Genomic DNA, 19,466 nt, shown 5'->3' on the forward strand with positions numbered 1-19,466 from the left:
CACCTCCCTTAGTAGTATAGTGTCTGAACGGATCAATATCTGATCTGATCAGATCTATACTAGTGTCCCCAGTAGTTTAGGGTAGCAGAGTTAGCAGGATCACTCCAGATACCTGCTAGCACCTGGGTTTAGCTCCTCCGCCCAGCCTAGCCCATCCAAGTGCAGTATCAATAGATTACTGTCACATAAAAAACACAAAACACATAACTGCAGAATTTGCAGAGATGGGCCTGATTCCTGCGAACGCTAATGCCCTGTACACACGGTCGGACATTGATCGGATATTCCGACAACAAAATCCATGGATTTTTTCCGACGGATATTGGCTCAAACTTGTCTTGCATACACATGGTCACACAAAGTTGTCGGAAAATCCGATCGTTCTGAACACGGTGACGTAAAACACGTACGTCGGGACTATAAACGGGGCAGTAGCCAATAGCTTTCCTCTCTTAATTTATTCTGAGCATGCATGGCACTTTGTGCATCGGATTTGTGTACACACAATCTAAATTTCCGACAACGGATTTTGTTGTCGAAAATTTTATAGCAAGCTCTCAAACTTTGTGTGTTAGAAATTTCTATGGAAAATGTGTGATGGAGCCTACACACGGTCGGAATTTCCGACAACAAGGTCCTATCACACATTTTCCATCGGAAAATCCTATCGTGTGTACAGGGCATTACAGTATTTTGGTAGCGTTTGAAGCAGTCGCTGACAGTCAGGTGTTCTTTTTTCCAGTGAGTTTCACTAGTTAAACCAGTAAATTTAGAGGCCACAATGTCCAATCGAAGGTACACTAGTGAAGAGGCCTACACTTTTCTGAGCATGACAGATGAGAGTGAAGAGGGAGTCACCCATCTGTCAGATTCAGGCTCAGAATATGATCCTGTAGACAGCAGCGGCACCCTGACAGATAGCTCTGACAACGGAGTAGTGGTCCCTGCCAAGGTCAGGAGTACCCGACCCCATTCTTCTGCTGTTGTTGAGGTGCAAGAACCACAGGGCTCTCGTATGGAGCAGAGAGCCAGTACTAGTGCCGCTTATCCTTCTGGTGAACTGGCAAGCACCAGCGGCCTAGTACACCCTGGTCGTAGTCAAACCAGCACTGCAGTATCACATGGAGACATGGCGGGTCCCATAAGTGCAGTTCAAGCTGGTGAGGTGGCTAGCACAACTAGTTTTCCACAGCCACCAAGAAGATAAAGACAGGCCCGTCGAGCCCATAGTGCTCTTCCTGCTGCATCTGCCAATCTGAACTGTGAGTCTACTACTTCTGCAGCACCCGTACTTCCCCATTCACTGGCCAACCTGGAATTCAGATGGAAACAGTTAATTTTTATGTCACTTAATTTTTTTTTCACTGTTTTTCACGGAAGATCTCTATAGATCTATTGTGGACCAAAGCAATTTGTATGCTGGTCAATTCATCGCTGCTAATCCCCAGTTGACCCTTGGCAGAGATTGGAGACCTATCGCATTCTCCGAATTTAAGACCTTTCTGGGCCTATCCCTCCTCATGGGCATAACTAAAAAAAGTGAGTTGCGGTCATATTGGTCCGCTGACCCAATTCACCATATGCCCGTGTTCTCTGCCTCCATGACCAGGGCTAGATATTAGCAGATCTTGCGATTTATGCACTTCAACGACAATGAACTCCGTCATCCTCGGGGTGACCCTGAATACAACCGGCTCCACAAAATTTGGCCCCTTTTAAACCACTTCAACCAACAGTTTGCAGCCTTGTTTACTCCCAATCAAGTCTGCGTTGATGAGTCCCTGATTACATTTTCTGGTCGCTTGTCATTCAAACAGTATCTTCCCAGCAAGCATGCCAGATATGGGGTCAAGATGTACAAGCTCTGTGACAGGGCAACAGGCTATACATATAGTTTTATAGTTTAAGGGGGAAAAGATAGTCACGTGGAGCCGGAGAACTGCCCAAACTACATAGGGAGCGCTGGTAAGATTGTGTGGGACTTGGTGTCACCCTTATTCGGAAAGGGGTACCACTTGTATGTGGACAATTATTACACAAGCGTGCCACTTTTTAGTCATTTGTTTGATCATGGAATTGACGCATGTGGCACCGTGCAATCTAATCGCCGGGGCTTACTCCAGCGGCTTGTAGCTAACCGTCTTAGGCTGGGGAGAGAGCCTGTTGGTGAAGTAATAATTTGCTCGCAGTGAAGTGGAGGGATTCACTGAATATTTTCGTTCAGTCCTCCCTTCACACAGACACGACGGTCCAAATTCAAACTGCGACTGGTGTTGTAAACAAACCCCTCTGCGTCCACGAATACAACCTTAATATGGGAGGGGTGGACCTCAACGACCAGTTGATAGCGCCGTAATTAATTGCCCGTAAGGCCAGGCGCTGGTATAAAAAAGTGTCTGTATACTTATTCCAACTGGCTCTGCTGAACGCTTATGTGCTACACAAAGCGTCAGGACGAACTGGATCCTTCCTTAATTTCCAGGAAGAGATCGTCACAGCCCTTCTGTTTCCAGACGGTGTTGTGCCCCAACTTTCCAAAGCAAATGAAGTAAATCGGCTGAATGGGAGGGATTTTCCGTATATCCTCCCTGGTACCCCTACCCAATGATCACCCCAAAGAAGATGTCGTGTATGTAGCAAGCGCGGATATAGGCGTGACACCCGCTATTATTGTCCCTCCTGTCCTGACCATCCTGGTCTTTGCATTGGTGAATGTTTCAAACGCTATCACACACTAGTGGAGTATTTGCATAGGGTACAGCACTGCACAGACTAGGACACACTTTCACAGGGTCTCCAAAGATGCCATTGCATTTTGAAAGACCCGAACCTGGAACCATTACAGTTACTAATAAAAGTGTAAAAAAAAAAAAATAAAGTTAAAAAAAATATATATAAAATAAAAAAGCCAAAAATAGTTGTCGTTTTATTGCTCTCTCTCTATTGTTCTGCTCTTTTTGCTATGTTTAGTATGTTTTACCAAGTTTGCTTTTTTCAGGTATGTAATTCTTTTATACTGTACTGTTTACTGTGTTTTATCGTTAACCATTATTTTCTTTTCAGTTATGCCATTCAGCTGCAGCACTAATTTATTTATCTTGACAGCAAAGAGAGCATATATGCTGAAGCATGGGTGCAGGGGTGGAGGGGCAACTTGCCCCTAACATTAGGGGCGGATTGCCCCCCATGCTTCAGCATATATTTTTTACTCTTTTTTTGGCACAGATTGTTGTGGATTTATTGAGTTAATGTTTTATTGTTACCATTGTTTGCTTTTCAGGTACACCATTCAGCTGCAGCACTGATTTATTTATCTTGAGAGCAACAGCGTTTGCTCTCATGATACGTAAATCAGCGACTCCAGCACTGTAGGAGGTGATTTCACCACCACAGTTAAAAAAAAAGTGGTGCATGTATGCCCATCATTAGAAGTGGGTGGATGCAGGGTGGTATTCTAATGGTGGGCATACCCACCAATCAATATCTTTTTTTCGTTCAGCCAACTGGCTGCATGAAAAAAAAGAACATTACAATATATGCCCAACAAGGACCAGCAACGTACCGGTATGTTGCTGGACTTTCAGTGGTTATACCAGAATGATGCCTGCAGGTTTAGGTACCATCTTAGTATCATTCTTTTCAGCCAGCGGTCGGCTTTCATGTAAAAGCAATCCTAGCGGCTAATTAGGTGCTAGAATGCTTTTACAAGCAGCGGGAGGGAATGTTCCCCCCCTCGTCCTATTCCCTGATAATGCAGCTGGTGGCTCCGCCAGCTGACCATAGAGCTGATCGAAGATCAGAATGGCTCCAATCATCTCTAAGAAACCAGAAGCTACGAGTATTTCATGACTTCGGTTTCGCCGGATATAAACAGCGCCATTGGGAAAGCATCTTATCACATGGATCTTGGTGTGGCCTGATGCTTTGAGGGCAGAGGAGAGATCTAGAGTCTAATAGACCCGTTTTTTTTTTTTAAAAAGAGTACCTGTCACTACCTATTGCTATCATAGGGGATATTTACATTCTCTGTGATAACAATAAAAATGATTAAAAAAAAAAAAAATTAAAAGGAACAGTGTAAAAGTAAAATAAAAAAAGCAAAATAAATAATTAAGAAAAAAAATAAAAAAGCACCCTGTCCACCCCCCCCCGTGCTCGCGCGCGAATGTGAACACAAGCGTCGGTCTCGTGTCATATGTAAACAGCAATTGCACCATGCATGTGAGGTATCACCACGAACATCAGATCGGGGGCAGTAATTTTAGTAGTAGACCTTCTCTGTAAATCTAATGTGGTATCCTGTAAAGGCTTTTAAAAATGTATGCAGTTTGTCGCCGCTGCACGTTTGTGCGCAATTTTAAAGCATGTCATGTTTGGTACCTATGTACTCGGCATAAGATCATCTTTTATATTTAATCAAACGTTTGGGCAATATAGTGTGTTTTAATCTTCCTTTTTTGATATAGTGTGTTTTTAGTGCATTAAAATTCAAAAAAGTGTTTCTTTTCCAACAAAATTGCATTTGAAAAATCGCTGCGCAAATATTGTGTGAAATATTTTTTTGCAACATCCACCATTTTAATCTGTAGGACCTTTGCTTTAAAAAAAATATATAATGTTTGGGGGTTCAGAGTAATTTTCTAGCAAAAAAAAAAAAAAAAATTTTCCATGTAAACAAAAAGAGTCAGAAAGGGCTTTGTCTTCAAGTGGTTAGAAGTGTGGGTGATGTGTGGCATAAGCTATATGTTGTGCATAAAATACTAGGACAGGGCAACCCCCCCCCCCAAATGACCCCTTTTTGGAAAGTAGACACCCCAAGCTATTTGCTGAGAGGCATGTTGAGCCCATGGAATATTTTATATTTTGTCACAAGTTTTGGAAAAATGACAATATTTTTTTTTTTTTTTTCAGAAAGTTGTCACTAAATGATATATTGCTCAAACCTGCCATGGGCATATGTGGAATTACACCCCAAAATACATTCTGCTGCTTCTCCTGAGTACGGGGATACCACATGTGTGAGACTTTTTGGGAGCCTAGCCAGGACCCTGAAAACCAATAGCATTTTTCAAACTTTTGGGTCTTTTTTTGTTTATATGGCAAAAAATAAAACCCGAAGAGGTTATCAAATACCACCAAAAGAAAGCTCTAATTGTGGGAAAAAATAGGGCGCAATTTTGTTTGGGTACAGCATTGCATGACCACGCAATTACCAGTTAAAGCAGCGCAGTGCCAAATTGTAAAAAGTGTTCTGGTCAGGAAGGGCGTAAATCCTTTCCAGGCCTGAAGTGGTTAATCTGTCTGACAATGCTGCTCCTCCATAGATACAGTGAGGTGAGTGACAGTGGTCTTTGTAGGACAGGAAGTGTGTTACTGGCAGGATTCCAAGGTGAAAATAAAGAAGAAACGCTTGATAAAAATCCCAACCACCACACCTAACAACTGATAATCTGCAATACTTTAATAGAATAAAGTGTCACAATTACCCATTTTTTGTTTGCATAATGTCATGATTGCTTACATATTGTGACAATTGCTCATTTGTTCATATATTGTCACAATTCCCAGTGTGTAGCCCCTATGCAGTAACAATTGCCCATTTCTGACTGCAAAGTGGCACGTTTGCTCGTATACTGTCACAATTTCCAGTTTTTTCGTGTCTGTATAGTTATGAGTGCCTGTTTGTTAGCCCCATATGGTCACAATTGCCCATGTGCTTCCTGCATTTTACCTTGTTTGTGCGTTTGATACCTATGTATTGTAACAGTTGACTGATTGTTGGGTGTGTATTGTACACAGTTGCCCATTTGGGGTCCGTGTATTGTTAGAATAGCCATTGCTTGCCTACAGATTTGAAATCACAGCTGTTTAGAGGATCATATTACTATAATTTAGCAAAGCATGCCGCTATTATCCTTATGTTTCCCCTTGGTGTACCACATACCTGTTTTTATTATTGCCTTTCATTGCAATTTTTTTACCCACACGATTATATATATTTAAAACATTCAGATAAAGAAAATTGTTACCATCTCCAATTTTAATGACTGGCAAATCTCAGAAATTAATTTTCTATCTATGCACAGGAGGATAATGCAAGCACAGTAACATTTAATATATTAATAATAGTGAAAAAAAGTAAACTTCACAGAGTTGATTGCTACATAGAGGCAGCAGTAGCCAATGTGTCCCCTCTGTCATACAAAAAGACTCACAACAAAGGAATTTTAGATCCAGGTATCTATAGAAGTGGTGAACTGAAGTATTTATCACGATACATATCTAACATATGTATCTTAGAGCAGATTTTCTCAACCTTTTTGGACATGAAGGAACCCTTTGAAATGACTTTCTGGTCTCAGGAAACCCCTAATAATTTCTATATCTATGGTTCATAGTACAGTAGCATGATGATCGGTGGGAAGAAGAATCCTGAACATTTGTTGTCAGTGGGAAGTTTTTTTATCCTTATAGATAGTTAAAAGATTATTACGCCAGTGGTTGCTTATTCGAGAGGCAGAAATTGCCCCTAACAACTTCTGCAGGAACCCTAGGGGAAAGGATGCCAAAGTATTGAGAAAATATGCTTTATTTCAATCTACTACAAGTATGAAATCTTTCAGTGTCCCCAGTTGTTTTTTTTTATACATTATTTAATAACACAGTTTGTTTAGTGAAGCAACACCTTTTTTGAGAAGTATAGCCAAAAAGTGTGTATTGGTTAAGCCAACATAACTGATTAACACAAATTTTATCAAAGCTGAACCTTAATCAATTATACACCATTAAATATATTTTTTAAATACAAGTGATGTGATATCAGAATTTCACCTGGTATCAGTCTCTTGCAGTCCCTGTACAGCAGGACTGGAATGTGGGATGAAGAAGCAGTACAAGGAGCTAATTGTGCTGCCAAGAAGCATGCTGCTAGGAAGAGAAAGCAGAGTGAAAGAGAGATGATCTAATCGCTGTGCTACTTTTCCTTTCACTGTCCAGTCAGTCCAGGGTGGGGTGGGTTCAGGATAACCTGGGCTCCGAGGAAGGTTGAAAGATGCTAGCCATTAGACCGAGGACATCTAGTGATATAAAACATACTGCAAATTACTACAGGGGGAATGTCAACTGAAACGGAATATTGCAGCTATTTTATTGTTTATTGGGATATTCCATTTTATTTTGTTAATCTTGGCTGGATATTTGCTGTAATCTTTTATTGGGCACCCACTAACTACTAGTTACTACCATATTTAAAGCCCATTATTTTTTCTTCAGGAACACAAACACATTGCAAATTAACCAAAGAATAATTTAGGGAGCTCCTGGATATTTGCGTCTATCCTGACATGTGTGTCTGGAACCTTATAAAAAAGGGATAGGTAAGTAGGTTTATTAATGTGTAGGTGTGAACAGGTAAAGCACAGGATTAAATCTTTATTTATCAAATCTTATCTACCACACTAGTAATTTGTTGTGACCTGAATGCAACTGTGTAAGAATATGTTAAAGGAAAAATGACTAATTGCAATGATAGTAGAATCAGGTCTGTGTTCTTTTTCAGACACACCTTCTCTCTTGGCTGATACCTTTAATTACCTATGCCTCTTATCAACATACTTTAGTATAACTGGCTCCTATAAAATAGTTTGGCTGTCTAGATGCACCTGCTGCTTCTATCCAAAGGTCTGTGTGCAGGAAAGGAAATAAAGATAAAGGTGAACAATTGCAAAATAAAAACACCCGGACAAAGAACATAAGTCATGGTCCTTGGTATTTATTAACTTGGACCAAGGCAGGCCTAGGAGTAATGTGAAAATGATCCTCCTGCTTTGAATACAAGTGCAGAAATATCAAATCCAAATTTTAACGTTAATGCTTCCACTATACTAACTGATGCTAACAGCGATTAGAGCGAATTCCTTGGCTGCTCTATACAATGAGAGGAGTTTATTAAACGCTTAGTGACTAAGAGGACTGTTTAAAGCCCTTACTAATTCTGTTAGTCCAAGCCTCTGCACAAGCTTACCAAACAAAACAGAGGTATACAATACTTTCAAAGTCAACCTGTCCTAAGGATTAATAAGCCAAACTAAGAATGATGTCGTTTAGCCTGCTTCCATTTTTCCAGCTTTGCTAATGACCCCAATCTACTACTAAGTTTGACGTCTCAGTACCTAGATTTACTTTAGCAACCAAAAACATTTTTAATCAAGTTCAAGTATAGCCAGCCATGCTGTTTTTACACACCTGGTTGAATTTACAAAAATCAAATAGACTGTGCATTTTGCAAGTGCAGTTGCACTCATTTTCATTAGTAAATGTAAATGAAGGGAGTTTAACAAGATTTAAAATTAGAAGAAAAGAGGTTTAACCTTAAACCACGTAGAGGGTTCTTTACTGTGAGAGCGGCAAGGATGTGGAATTCCCTTCCACAGGCGTTGGTCTCAGCGGGGCGCATCCATAGTTTCAAGAAACTATTAGATAAGCACCTGAACGACCACAACATACAGGGATATACAATGTATTACTGACATATAATCACACACATAGGTTGGACTTGTGTCTTTTTTCGACCTCACCTACTATTACCTACTGTAAATGTGGTAAAGCTTCACTTTGTAAAGAGTACCCAATCAGGTGCAAGGAAAATAAAAAACTATTTTTTGCTTGCACATGCTTGGATGTTGGAAATTAGTAGAGCTTTACCACATTTACTAAGCTCTGGGGAAAATGAGGGCAACTGCACTTGCAGAGAGCACAGTCTATTTGCCCCTAGTAAATCCAATCCATTATGTAAACTAATGATGACATCACACAAAAGATGAATGTTGCACAACCCAGACATTTTCAGCCAGGCTGTAAGATGATCATCTTAAGGGCCCTATGTGACTATACCGCATACTCCCTGACCACACTTGGAGGGAAGTTTTAGTTTTTCATGACCAATACCTACTGTTCCTTTTGAGAATCAGGTGATAGGTGTGCCTACACAGTGCATAAACATGCATGTTTGACCTAATACTAGCATATTGGTTTCTGCACCAACTGTTCTCATAGTGATATTTGTGGGTGGATCTTCAGATTGTCATCTTATGTCTATGGGCATCAGAGATCTGGTTCTAGAATTTCATTTTTTTAATTTTTTAAAGCATAACAATGAACATTACACACACATATTATGTCAATTTTATATAAGCAGATCATGCTATTTACTAGCAATTTTTTTTTATTAAACACTTGACCTCCCGAAGATTTACACCCCTTCATGACCAGACCATTTTTTGTAATACGGCACTGCGTTATTTTAACTGACAATTGCGCGGTCATGCAACTCTGTACCCAAATATAATTGATATATTTTTTTCCCCACGAATAAAGCTTTCTTTTGGTGGGGTTTGATCACCACTGTGTTTTTTATTTTTTTGCGGTATAAACAAAAAAAAACGACAGTTTTGAAAAAAAAATTAAAAAAGTATATATTTTACTTTCTGCTATAAAACATATCCAATAAAAAAAAGAAAAAAAAATCTAATGTACTACATAATTTTGGTAAAAAAAATCCCAATAAGCGTATATTGATTGGTTTGTCTACAAACTATGGTATATATAATGGATTTAAAAAAAAAACATTTATACTAGTAATGGCAGCGATCAGCAACTTGTAATATTGAGGTGGATAGTCAGACACTAACTGACACTTCTGACACTTTGTTGGAACCCGTGACACTAATACAGTGATCAGTGCTACAAATATGCACTGTCACTGTACTAATGACACTGGCTGGGAAGGGGTTAAATATCTAGAGAGATCAAAGGGGTAACCATGTGCCTAGCCAGTGTTTTAATGTACTATGTGTGCTGCTTTTACTCAGGCAAGTGATGGATTTTATTCCCTGTCAGAATGGAGACCTGCCTACATGGGTAGTGCTCTGTTCTGTGTCTCTGCCCGACGATCGCCGGGTGCTGGCAGATATCCAGTGTCCGGCACCCGCAGATTGGCTTCTGGCTAGGCGCCCCCTCTAGGCAGAAGTGCAGAATTACATATATATACATATGATTCTGCACAGGAGGGCAGCCCTGTAGCAGTAAAACTTCTATAGGGCAGTCCTAACTGCACTCTAAACCAAAACATAGTTGTAAAGCAGGCTTTAAATATAACCAGTGAACATATTTACCCTCTTTTTTGACAGTGTGAGACCACATAACATGCAAACAGAACCCAACACACTACTATACTATTAGCCTAGAAGTTCATGAGCCGACTGGCAGCCAGCCTAGCTCAAACGGAGAACAGCCAACCAGAAGAGGAAACTGAGAAGTAGTCATCACAGAAAGGAACTAAAAGACAAACCTACCCCACACCAGTCACTTACAGACTCCAAGGACGTACGTGTGTAAAATTACCCCTTAATAAATGACCTCTCGCTAGGACAAATATTTAGCATCAGCCCTGATCTACAGCTGGCGCCTTCCATTAATATGGCTTTTCCATAGGAGCGCGACTGCAGAGTGCATATTGTTGAAACAGGGATAAAGATATTTCTCATTTGTCCCATATGGTGAGAGGGATTCAGGGTGGTGGAGGAAATTTATAAGAAGACAATTGTGCAGTTGTCTTTTAGAGATGAAAACTAGGTTTATTTTAGGAAATGTGAACTGATGACAAGTGTGTATTTATACACGCATACATTTATTACCTAAATTAACTGGTAGCTTCAGTGTTTTGCTATGGTGCAAAACATGTGGCCCATCAGTGTCTAAAGCTCGACACACACTATACAACTTTTGTTGTTCGATTTCCTTTAGATTTACCTTCAACTATGTAGTGCAAGGGCCTGCCTGATTGTATACACATTGAAAGTGTTTAGGTTTGACCTCATATTATATGGTTTTGGTAAATCCAAAGGAAAATATCTAAAGAAAATTGTATAGTGTGTATCCAGCTTAAAGGCCCGTACACACGATATGAAATTCGGAAGTAAAATTATGTCTGACGAACGATCTGTTGATTTTCAGATCATTAATATGGTGCTTTCGACAGCCGATTTCAATTTTTCATATGACAAAAGCTGGATGTGCAGACTAGAAAATTTTAATCGTACGTGAACACGTTTGATTTTCGTTTAATTAGTACAGTTTTCGTCCGAAAAAAAATTGTAAGAGCAAGACTACACATGCTCAGAAACGAAAGAACACATACAAAGTTATTCAACACATTACATCACTTCTGAAGTTGAATTCTGTCGTACGAGAATTTTCGTGTGGTGAGTAACCCCTTCTCCTTCAATATGAGACTAGCATTCAAAACAAACGGACGAACGTTCATCAGAAAATCTGATCGTGTGTACGGGGCTTTAGAGTGTAGCCTGATGTGCTGCAGACACTAATTCAAGTCTGGAGCACAGCGGCTGCATGATGGAGTACTGGTATCAGCAGCTCCACTGGGCTTTAGCCCTGAAACCACTGGTGGTCCATGACAGCCACAGACCAACACTAAACAAGAGCTAAATCAATCAGTTCTTTAGCAGTGCAGTGGAGTACAAGAAAGTGGATCAAATTTATTAATTAAATCCATAAAAAAAAAAATCATCTTTTCTTCCCACTAATACCCAAGTTCCAAGAGATACATCAGATGCTGCAGATGACATTTACTTTTACTGCATGAGTATCAAACGTAAACTTACATAAGCAAGTGCAATGTTTTTCAGAGTAATGAAAGCTGTTAAAATGAGTCTGTCATGCCTATTTCTATAGCTCAAATTGGACTTGAGCTGTTCATAATGTTACAGTATCTCACAAAATTGAGTACACCCCTCACATTTTTGTAAATATTTTATTATATCTTTTCATGTGACAATACTGAAGAAATGACACTTTGCTACAATGTAAAGTAGTGAGTGTACAGCGTGTATAACAGTGTAAATTTGCTGTCCCCTCAAAATAACTCGATACACAGCCATTAATGTCTAAACCGCTGGCAACCAAAAGTGAGTACACCCTAAGACCCCTTTCACACTGAGCCGCCGATAGCGTCGGCGGTAAAACGCCGCTATTTATAGCGGCATTTTACCGTCGGATTTGCGGCGCATTTCGGCCGCTAGCGGGGCAATTTTACCCCCCACTAGCAGCCGAGAAAGGGTTAAAACCGCCCGCAATGCGCCGCAATAGCAGCGTTTTGCCTGTGGTATCCCAGCGCTGCCCCATTGATTTCAATGGGGAGCAGCGGTGGAGAAGCAGTAAACAAAGAAGCTGCTGGCAGGACTTTTCCTGATGTCCTGCCAGCGCAGCGCTCCGGTGTGAAAGTCCTCGGGTTTTCACACTGGAGACAATGCTGCAGCTGTTTGAGGGCGGATTGCAGGCACTATTTTTAACGCTATAGTGCCTGCAAAACACCCTCGGTGTGAAAGGGGTCTTAGTGAAAATGTCCAAATTGGGCCCAATTAGCCATTTTCCCTCCCTGATGTCATGTGACTCGTTAGTGATACAAGTTCTCAGGTGTGAATGGGGAGCAGGTGTGTTAAATTTGGTGTAATCGCTCTCACTTTCTCATACTGGTCACTGGAATTTCAACATGGCACCTCATGGCAAAGAACTCTGAGGATCTGAAAAAAGAATTGTTGCTCTACGTAAAGATGGTCTAGGCCAGTGGTTCTCAACCTTACTAGTGCCGTGACCCCTTGATAAAAATTTCCCAAGTTGTGGGGACCCCTAACAGTGAAATTATTTTTGTAGTGTGGGTTATCAGCACCCAAGGCAAGACAAGAAATTTGCGCCCCCAATGGACATTTAGCGCTCCCTGAGTCCCTTCCACTCGTACAATATTGAAACCCCTTATAGTACATTTTATGTTCTCCTTTCTTTCTCTATCCTAATTTCTTGTTTTTTTTCCCCATCCCTCTCTCTAGCCATCTTTCTTGTTCTTTTTATTATTTTTTCTCTTCCTTTTTCTTTGTTCCTCCCCCTCTTTTCCCCTCCCTTCCATGTATTCTCTATTTTTATTCCTTCCCTTACTACTTTCTGGGAATAGGATGAGTGGTATTGCTGGTGGGTAGTTGGGATAAGTGGCAGTGCTGGGGGGAGTTCTGATCAGCCAACTTAGGTGCTCTTGATCAAGCTTATCTGCTGATCTGAGAACTGTAGTGAGGAGGGCTCCAGGAACAGCCAAGTTGGGCAGCCACAGGCTCCAGGGACAGCCCTGCTGGGCGGCCGCAAAAAGGCTGGGAGAGTGGTGCGGGCTTCAGGAACAGCCCAGGATTCGGTGACCCCTGGCAAAACATCATTCGACCCCCGAGGGGATCCCGACCCCCAGGTTGAGAACCACTGGTCTAGGCTACAAGAAGATTGCCAAGACCTTGAAACTGAGCTGCAGCACGGTGGCCAAGACCGTACAGTGGTTTAACAGGACAGGTTCCACTAACGAGTCACATGACACAGGGGAGGGAAAATGGCTAATTGGGTCCATATTGGACATTTTCACTTAGGGGTGTACTCACTTTGGTTGCCAGCGGTTTAGACATTAATGGCTGTGTGTTGAGTTATTTTGAGGGGACAGCAAATTTACAATCTTATACAAGCTGTACACTCACTACTTTACATTGTAGCAAAGTGTAATTTCTTCAGTGTTGTCACATGAAAAGATAGAATAAAATATTTACAAAAATGTGAGGGGTGTACTCACTTTTGTGAGATACTGTATATTAGCAATTTACACAAACAGATGATTTTTTTTGGGGTGTTTCCTTTGTCACAAAGCCAATCAGGAAGGAAGCTGGAGAAGGTTTGTCCAAAATAAAATTGACAAACTTTAATTTTTATATCCTAGCAATACCATCCAAATATTTAGTAAAAGCAACTTTACCAAAACAAAGCTACAGTTTGGTCCTTAGCATATGTAAAAGTTACACTTGAGGCCCACTATATTTATTAGGTTGATCACCAATGCTGGATTGGTTTCCTACATTAAATTACACAAATTACAAGATTACGAACCTTTCGTACTTTAATACCTGTTTTTTACTCAAACAGATGGCGTTGTTTTTACAGCAGTAAATAATACTATACAGGACGTGCAAAGATGCATTTACACATAAACTGGTGAAATCTTGTCAGGTCGAATATGATTTTGCTAACTCTTGACACACTCTTCATTAATGTTTGACAAGTTTATGACACTGTGTCACAAGCTTATAAACTGCCTTATTGAAATTGATGTGGACTAATGACATGATTATGCAACTCTAGCTGATTTCCCGCCATTGGCAAGGCTTGGGAACACAGAGGGACGCATGTCTCAACAATAAGCATATAGGCTGATGACTGAGTTTTATCAGGTGGGTGGAAATGTACTATGAAGGCTAAACAGATTACAGATCAGGTCAGACAAGGGAGAATAGTAAAAGCAACCTTGTATACAATATAAGTTACATAGTAACTGCACCAATAAAAAAAAAAAAAAAAAAAAAGACAGTATACAAGTTCACTACGTGATTACAGGATAGTTGGTTTGGCAACTTTGGGGAGAAAGTACAAGTATCTCTAAAGTTTGAGTGAGCTGGCTTCTTCTGTTTTCTTTTGGTCAAGAGGTAAAATATTCCCGTGATTGTTTAATATTTAGTTCCCATTGGCTCAAACAGAACGTGCAGAACCACTTTACAACACGCCTGCACCCACCCTGGGACAAAGTGCATGTAGTACACTGCCCCTAGTAGCAAGGCTGGGAAAAGGGGAGGGCAAGAGGGACGGTTGCTCTAGGCACTGTGGTTTCATGTGAGGTGGGGGCCCTTCAAGGAGATTGAGGGGGGGAGAATTTGTGTCGGGAGGGGCAATTTTGGGGGTGGTAGGGGGTAAGAGTTGCTAGGAGTGGTGATTTAGGGGGATTTGTGTTGGGAGGAGGATAGGGAAGAGGATTTGTGCTGGGGGGGGGGGATTTGTGCTAGAAGAGGTGATATGCTGAAGGGGGGGAGAAGAATTGTGCTGGGAGGGGCAATTTTATTTGGGGGGGATTAGTTCTGGGGGGGGGGGGATTCAGAGGGTGGATTTGTACTAGGAGGGGAGGGGAGAGAGGATGTGTACTCTGAAGGGAAATTTAAGTGGTAGAGCATTTGTGCTAGGAGAGGTGACTTTTTTGGAGAGCAACATTTTGCCAAAGGGGATGGTTGCCAAAGATTTGTGCTGGGAGGGGGTATTTCAGCAGGGGGGCGGATTTGTACCAGGGGAATTTATGCTTAGGGGGCAAGCATGCTGATTAGTGCTCAATTTTTTTTGGGGGGGGATTTTTGCTGACATTTTGAGGGGAGGTATCAGTTTGGCATGTTCGCCCTGGGCTCTAGATGACCTTGTCCCAGCACTGCCTAGTAGCTAAGTGCTGGGGAAAGTGTTCTGAGCTGAAATAAACTGATGTAATGATGGATCTGTCTCCTTCCAAGTTTTTATAAGATTTGCCGCAGAGGGAAGGGGAAGAGGCAGATTGGACATCATAACTAGATTTAGGAAGCACCTACTGTAGCTACATGGGGCAAAGTACTACACATCCTTTGTCTCTATTTAATAATAGTCCTTCTTTGTGGGTTTGTTTTTGGCTTAGTTTAGAAAGTTAAGACAGGCACTTTAATGAATGAGCCCCTAGCGCTTATGCGGGGCTCCATGGGACAGTACAGAGGGCTGCCTCCCTTCCCTGGATCTCTCTCCCCCTCCTCTCTTCTATTTTAGGTTGCTTCAGGTAATGAGAGAATGTAAAGCGGCATAGCAACTGGTCCCGATTGGTTGAATCGGGCGGGATTGAGCCAGGCATTGGTTATAAAAGCCGGCGGCTTTCCCGCTCTGTTCACTGCCTACGGAGCCCTACGCTGCCCCCACTCTCCCTATATATATATATATATATATATATATATATATAATATGTATTTATTTATTTATTTGAATTTTTGTCATGGCGTTTGTTAATGAGGGTTTGTCATCCAGTTCAGTTCTGGATGGACTATGTGATAGTATTAATAAATTAAATGATTTATGGTTATGTCATTTTAAGATTAAATATATTGCTGTTATGGATGATTATTGTTCAATTTTGGGTAACCCCTCAATAAACGCTGTGGCCATTATAGCCAATATGAAATGAATTGTGTTATGTCTCTTTACTTATCTCGAGTCCTTTGTGCTGTCCCATGAGTCTGACATGCCTGTACAAACAATGGGTTAAACTGAGTGGAATAAATCTTCAAATAAATCTTATTAATTCCAATTAATTATATGCTTGCATGTGGGTATTAACATTAGAGGTATAACCTTGTATTACAATATTTTCACTCTGAGAAGAGGGAAATAAAACATTTTCTAAATGATTTAGTGGCGTAGGGAAGTTTATCAATTGGAGAATAGCCTGGGCCCACATTTTGTTTAAATCCTTTAGCTTGTACAAAAAATCACCAGTTTGGCATGCCTGTTTTGGGGGGCTGGGGGTGGGGGGATGTAAAGGAAATTAAATGTGTAATAGATAAGTGATACTTGTGCAGGCGGGGTTGTTTAAACATAAATCCTCATTTGTCAAGCGATGAAAACGGATATATAGCCCTCCGGGCCTTATAAACTGGCTGCATATATTTTCTAAAGATATTTGTATAGTATTAGGGAAATACTAAAGGTACTTGTAAATGACTGTACCTATATATATATGTAACAGGATATATTAATTCCTATTCCTCAAGTATATCTCAGAATAGTTCACTGGTTAATCTGCAGTTTTTCAAGGTTTCTTCTTTATAGAACAATGTGGTAAATTCATGGGATTTTCACTTGGTTTCCAGCACATTCCTACTAAAGCCTTAAAGCCTTATAATACCAGCATCATTTCAGCATAATCATTCTGCCAATTACACATGCCATTAACATTATTAGATTTCCAGTATTATGAAAGGCACTGGTAGCAGCTACAGAACTAAAATTGAAACAAACATAAAAAGGCTGTATGTGTTAAATTAAATGGAGAAAATTATAGACAGTAGTTTCAAATGTAATAATACTTATTTTTTTTACAATAAAAGAAAATAGCCATGCATTAAAACTAAGTGCAATGAATAGCTTACAGTGTTCACATTCTTAAGGTCTTAACATAAAAGGAGGCTATTTTATATTAATAAAGATTCTAAGGCTGATGGAAAAAAGACAGCAATTCTTGGATATACCCTATACCAGTGCTGGTCAATCTAGTGAATAAATGGGGGCTCAAGTGTGGCCCTCAACATATCCAGTGCGTCCCACAAAAATATTGTTTATATAAATCTGTGCTGCGTTGAAACACATTTTAATAGCATGCTTTACTGCAATGCATAATAACCTGTGCACCGACAGTCCAACTCACCGTTACCGTAGCAGGCAATGTAATCACACTACAGTATACCACAATGCACATGCTGTGCTGCATTCAAAAACTTATGATCAATTTTTTAATTAATGTGTGATGGTGCACGTAAATTTATTACAATTCTAAATGGCATGCAGTAAATGCAAATGTCACCCAGAACATCCAGCATATTTGGTGTGACCCTAGGGCAGTAATGGTGAACCTTGGCACCCCCGATGTTTTGGAACTACATTTTCCATGATGCTCAAGCGCTCTGCAGTGTAGTTGAGCATCATGGTAAATGTAGTTCCAAAACATCTGGGGTGTCAAGGTTCGCCATCACTGCCCTAGGGTAATAAAGAGATAAGTAGAAGGTTTTTGTGCATTAATTTATTCAGTGCATTAATATCCATTTTTTTTATATTTGTTGTCTTTATGGGCACCTGGATCTGGTTATTGGAGACCTGGCGCAGCCCTTCAGGCATCTCTGCAGCAACAGATCACTTCTAATAGTGATCTACTGCTGACTGCAATCAGCCATCAATAGAACACTACAGCAGTGATCTACTGCAGCAGAGAGAGGCTGGATAGAGCTGCTTCAGCTCTGCCCAAGCCCCAATTCTATTAGAAAGTGCTGTAGTGTCATTTCATTCTTGATGTAAACAAAGGTAATAAACCTTCAGTATGCAGCCCCCCCCCCCCAATACTTGCCTGGACCCGATCTTGATCTAGCGAAGCGCACAAGAGCGGCTGCTGTCCCAGCTTTCTGCCTCCTCATTGGTTCAGAGACAGCAGCGAGAGCCATTGTCAATCACAGCCAGTGAGGAGGAAGTGGGGGTGGGGTCTTATGGACACACAGAGCAGGGCTCAGGAGCGACCATGCAAGAGTGCCCTCATAGCACGTGGCTTGCTATGGAGGCACTCGGCAAGGAGGAGGACCTCAGAGTGCCAGCGGGGGACTCAAAAAAGGAGGTCGGCTGGGGCAGCTCTGTGCAAAACCTTTGCACAGATCAGGTAATTATGACATGTTTATTTTATTTTTTTAAGTGTAAGCCTTTGGTATCACTTTAATATTGTATAATTTATTTTTAAAACACCCAGATTATACTTTGCAAAAGTATAACTAAAATTGCAAAAAAGTAGCTTTTGTTTGTTTAATGTGTAACACATTCTGTACACCCAATACTATTCTAAATATTTTCACTAAATCATTTTCATTTTTTTATATTTTGATTTGAAGAACCCAGAGTATGCATAGGTTTTGATACATAAATGTGTATATTTTAGATTTCTAGATGTTGGGAATCTTCCAATACTACGTTCTGAATTTAATGGGTGTAATTTACTGATGATCAAGCCTCCTAAAAAAAAATGGTGCAACACTAACTAAAGTGATTATAAAGGTTTTTTTTTTTTTTTAATAAAATGTCATACTTATCTGCTCTGTGCAAGGCTTTTGCACAGAGCGGCTCCACCCCCTTCATCGAGTGCCCCCATGAAGAGCAGCTTTCCATGGGGGCACTTGTGCGGGCATGCTCCCGAGTCCTGCTGCTGCTTCCATTGACACAAATAGCAGGACTCGACCCTGCCCCCATGTCATCGGATTTGATTGACAGTAGTGGGAGCCAATGGCTCCTGCTGCTATCAATCTGTCCAGTGACGACCCAAGACAGCGGCTGGAGCTGCTGGGCTCGTTCTCATCGCTGGAATGATCGGGTTCAGGTAAGAAAAAGGGGGCTCTGGGGGGCTGCTGCAGCACAGAAGGTTTTTCACCTTAACGCATAGAGTGCATTAAGGTGAAAAACCATGAGACTTTACAACTGGAAAAAAAAAACCTCTAAATCTTGCAGTGGGATCCCCTCCTCGGTGCCAGGATTAACTGCTTGTTTTACCTTGAGAATAATGGACAGGGTGATATACTTACCTTATTCTTGACAAACTTCCACCCCTTCAGGCAACTGGTCCCCACAGTGTCTTCTCTTCACTGCATGACTGGTAATCATCCTGAACAATGCATTACTGCTCGTCCTGCATTGGGGGGACCTGGACAGCCCATCAACATTCTGAAACACTGGACAGCAGAAGAGGGAAGATAAAGGCAACTATATAACCTTTTTCATCATCTCCTAAA

The 19,466-nt window shown here is 40.9% G+C and overlaps 1 protein-coding gene across 2 annotated transcripts in view; it reads right to left on the reverse strand.

Moving 5' to 3' along the window:
• PLEKHM3 (pleckstrin homology domain containing M3) overlaps positions 1-19,466 on the reverse strand; it is a 323,563-nt gene that overhangs the window by 14,618 nt on the left and 289,479 nt on the right. Inside the window, exon 8 of one of the 2 annotated variants that reach the window (XM_073633404.1) lies at positions 6,972-7,076. The exons of the other annotated variant lie outside the window; for it this stretch is intronic. Coding sequence (XP_073489505.1) covers positions 7,055-7,076 — 22 coding nt within the window. The 3' untranslated portion in view covers positions 6,972-7,054. Of the gene's footprint in view, positions 1-6,971; positions 7,077-19,466 lie in introns of those variants that run through there. 2 annotated transcript variants of the gene reach the window in all.

Source organism: Aquarana catesbeiana, linkage group LG06, assembly GCF_042186555.1.
Source record: "Aquarana catesbeiana isolate 2022-GZ linkage group LG06, ASM4218655v1, whole genome shotgun sequence".
Lineage (NCBI taxonomy): Eukaryota > Metazoa > Chordata > Amphibia > Anura > Ranidae > Aquarana > Aquarana catesbeiana.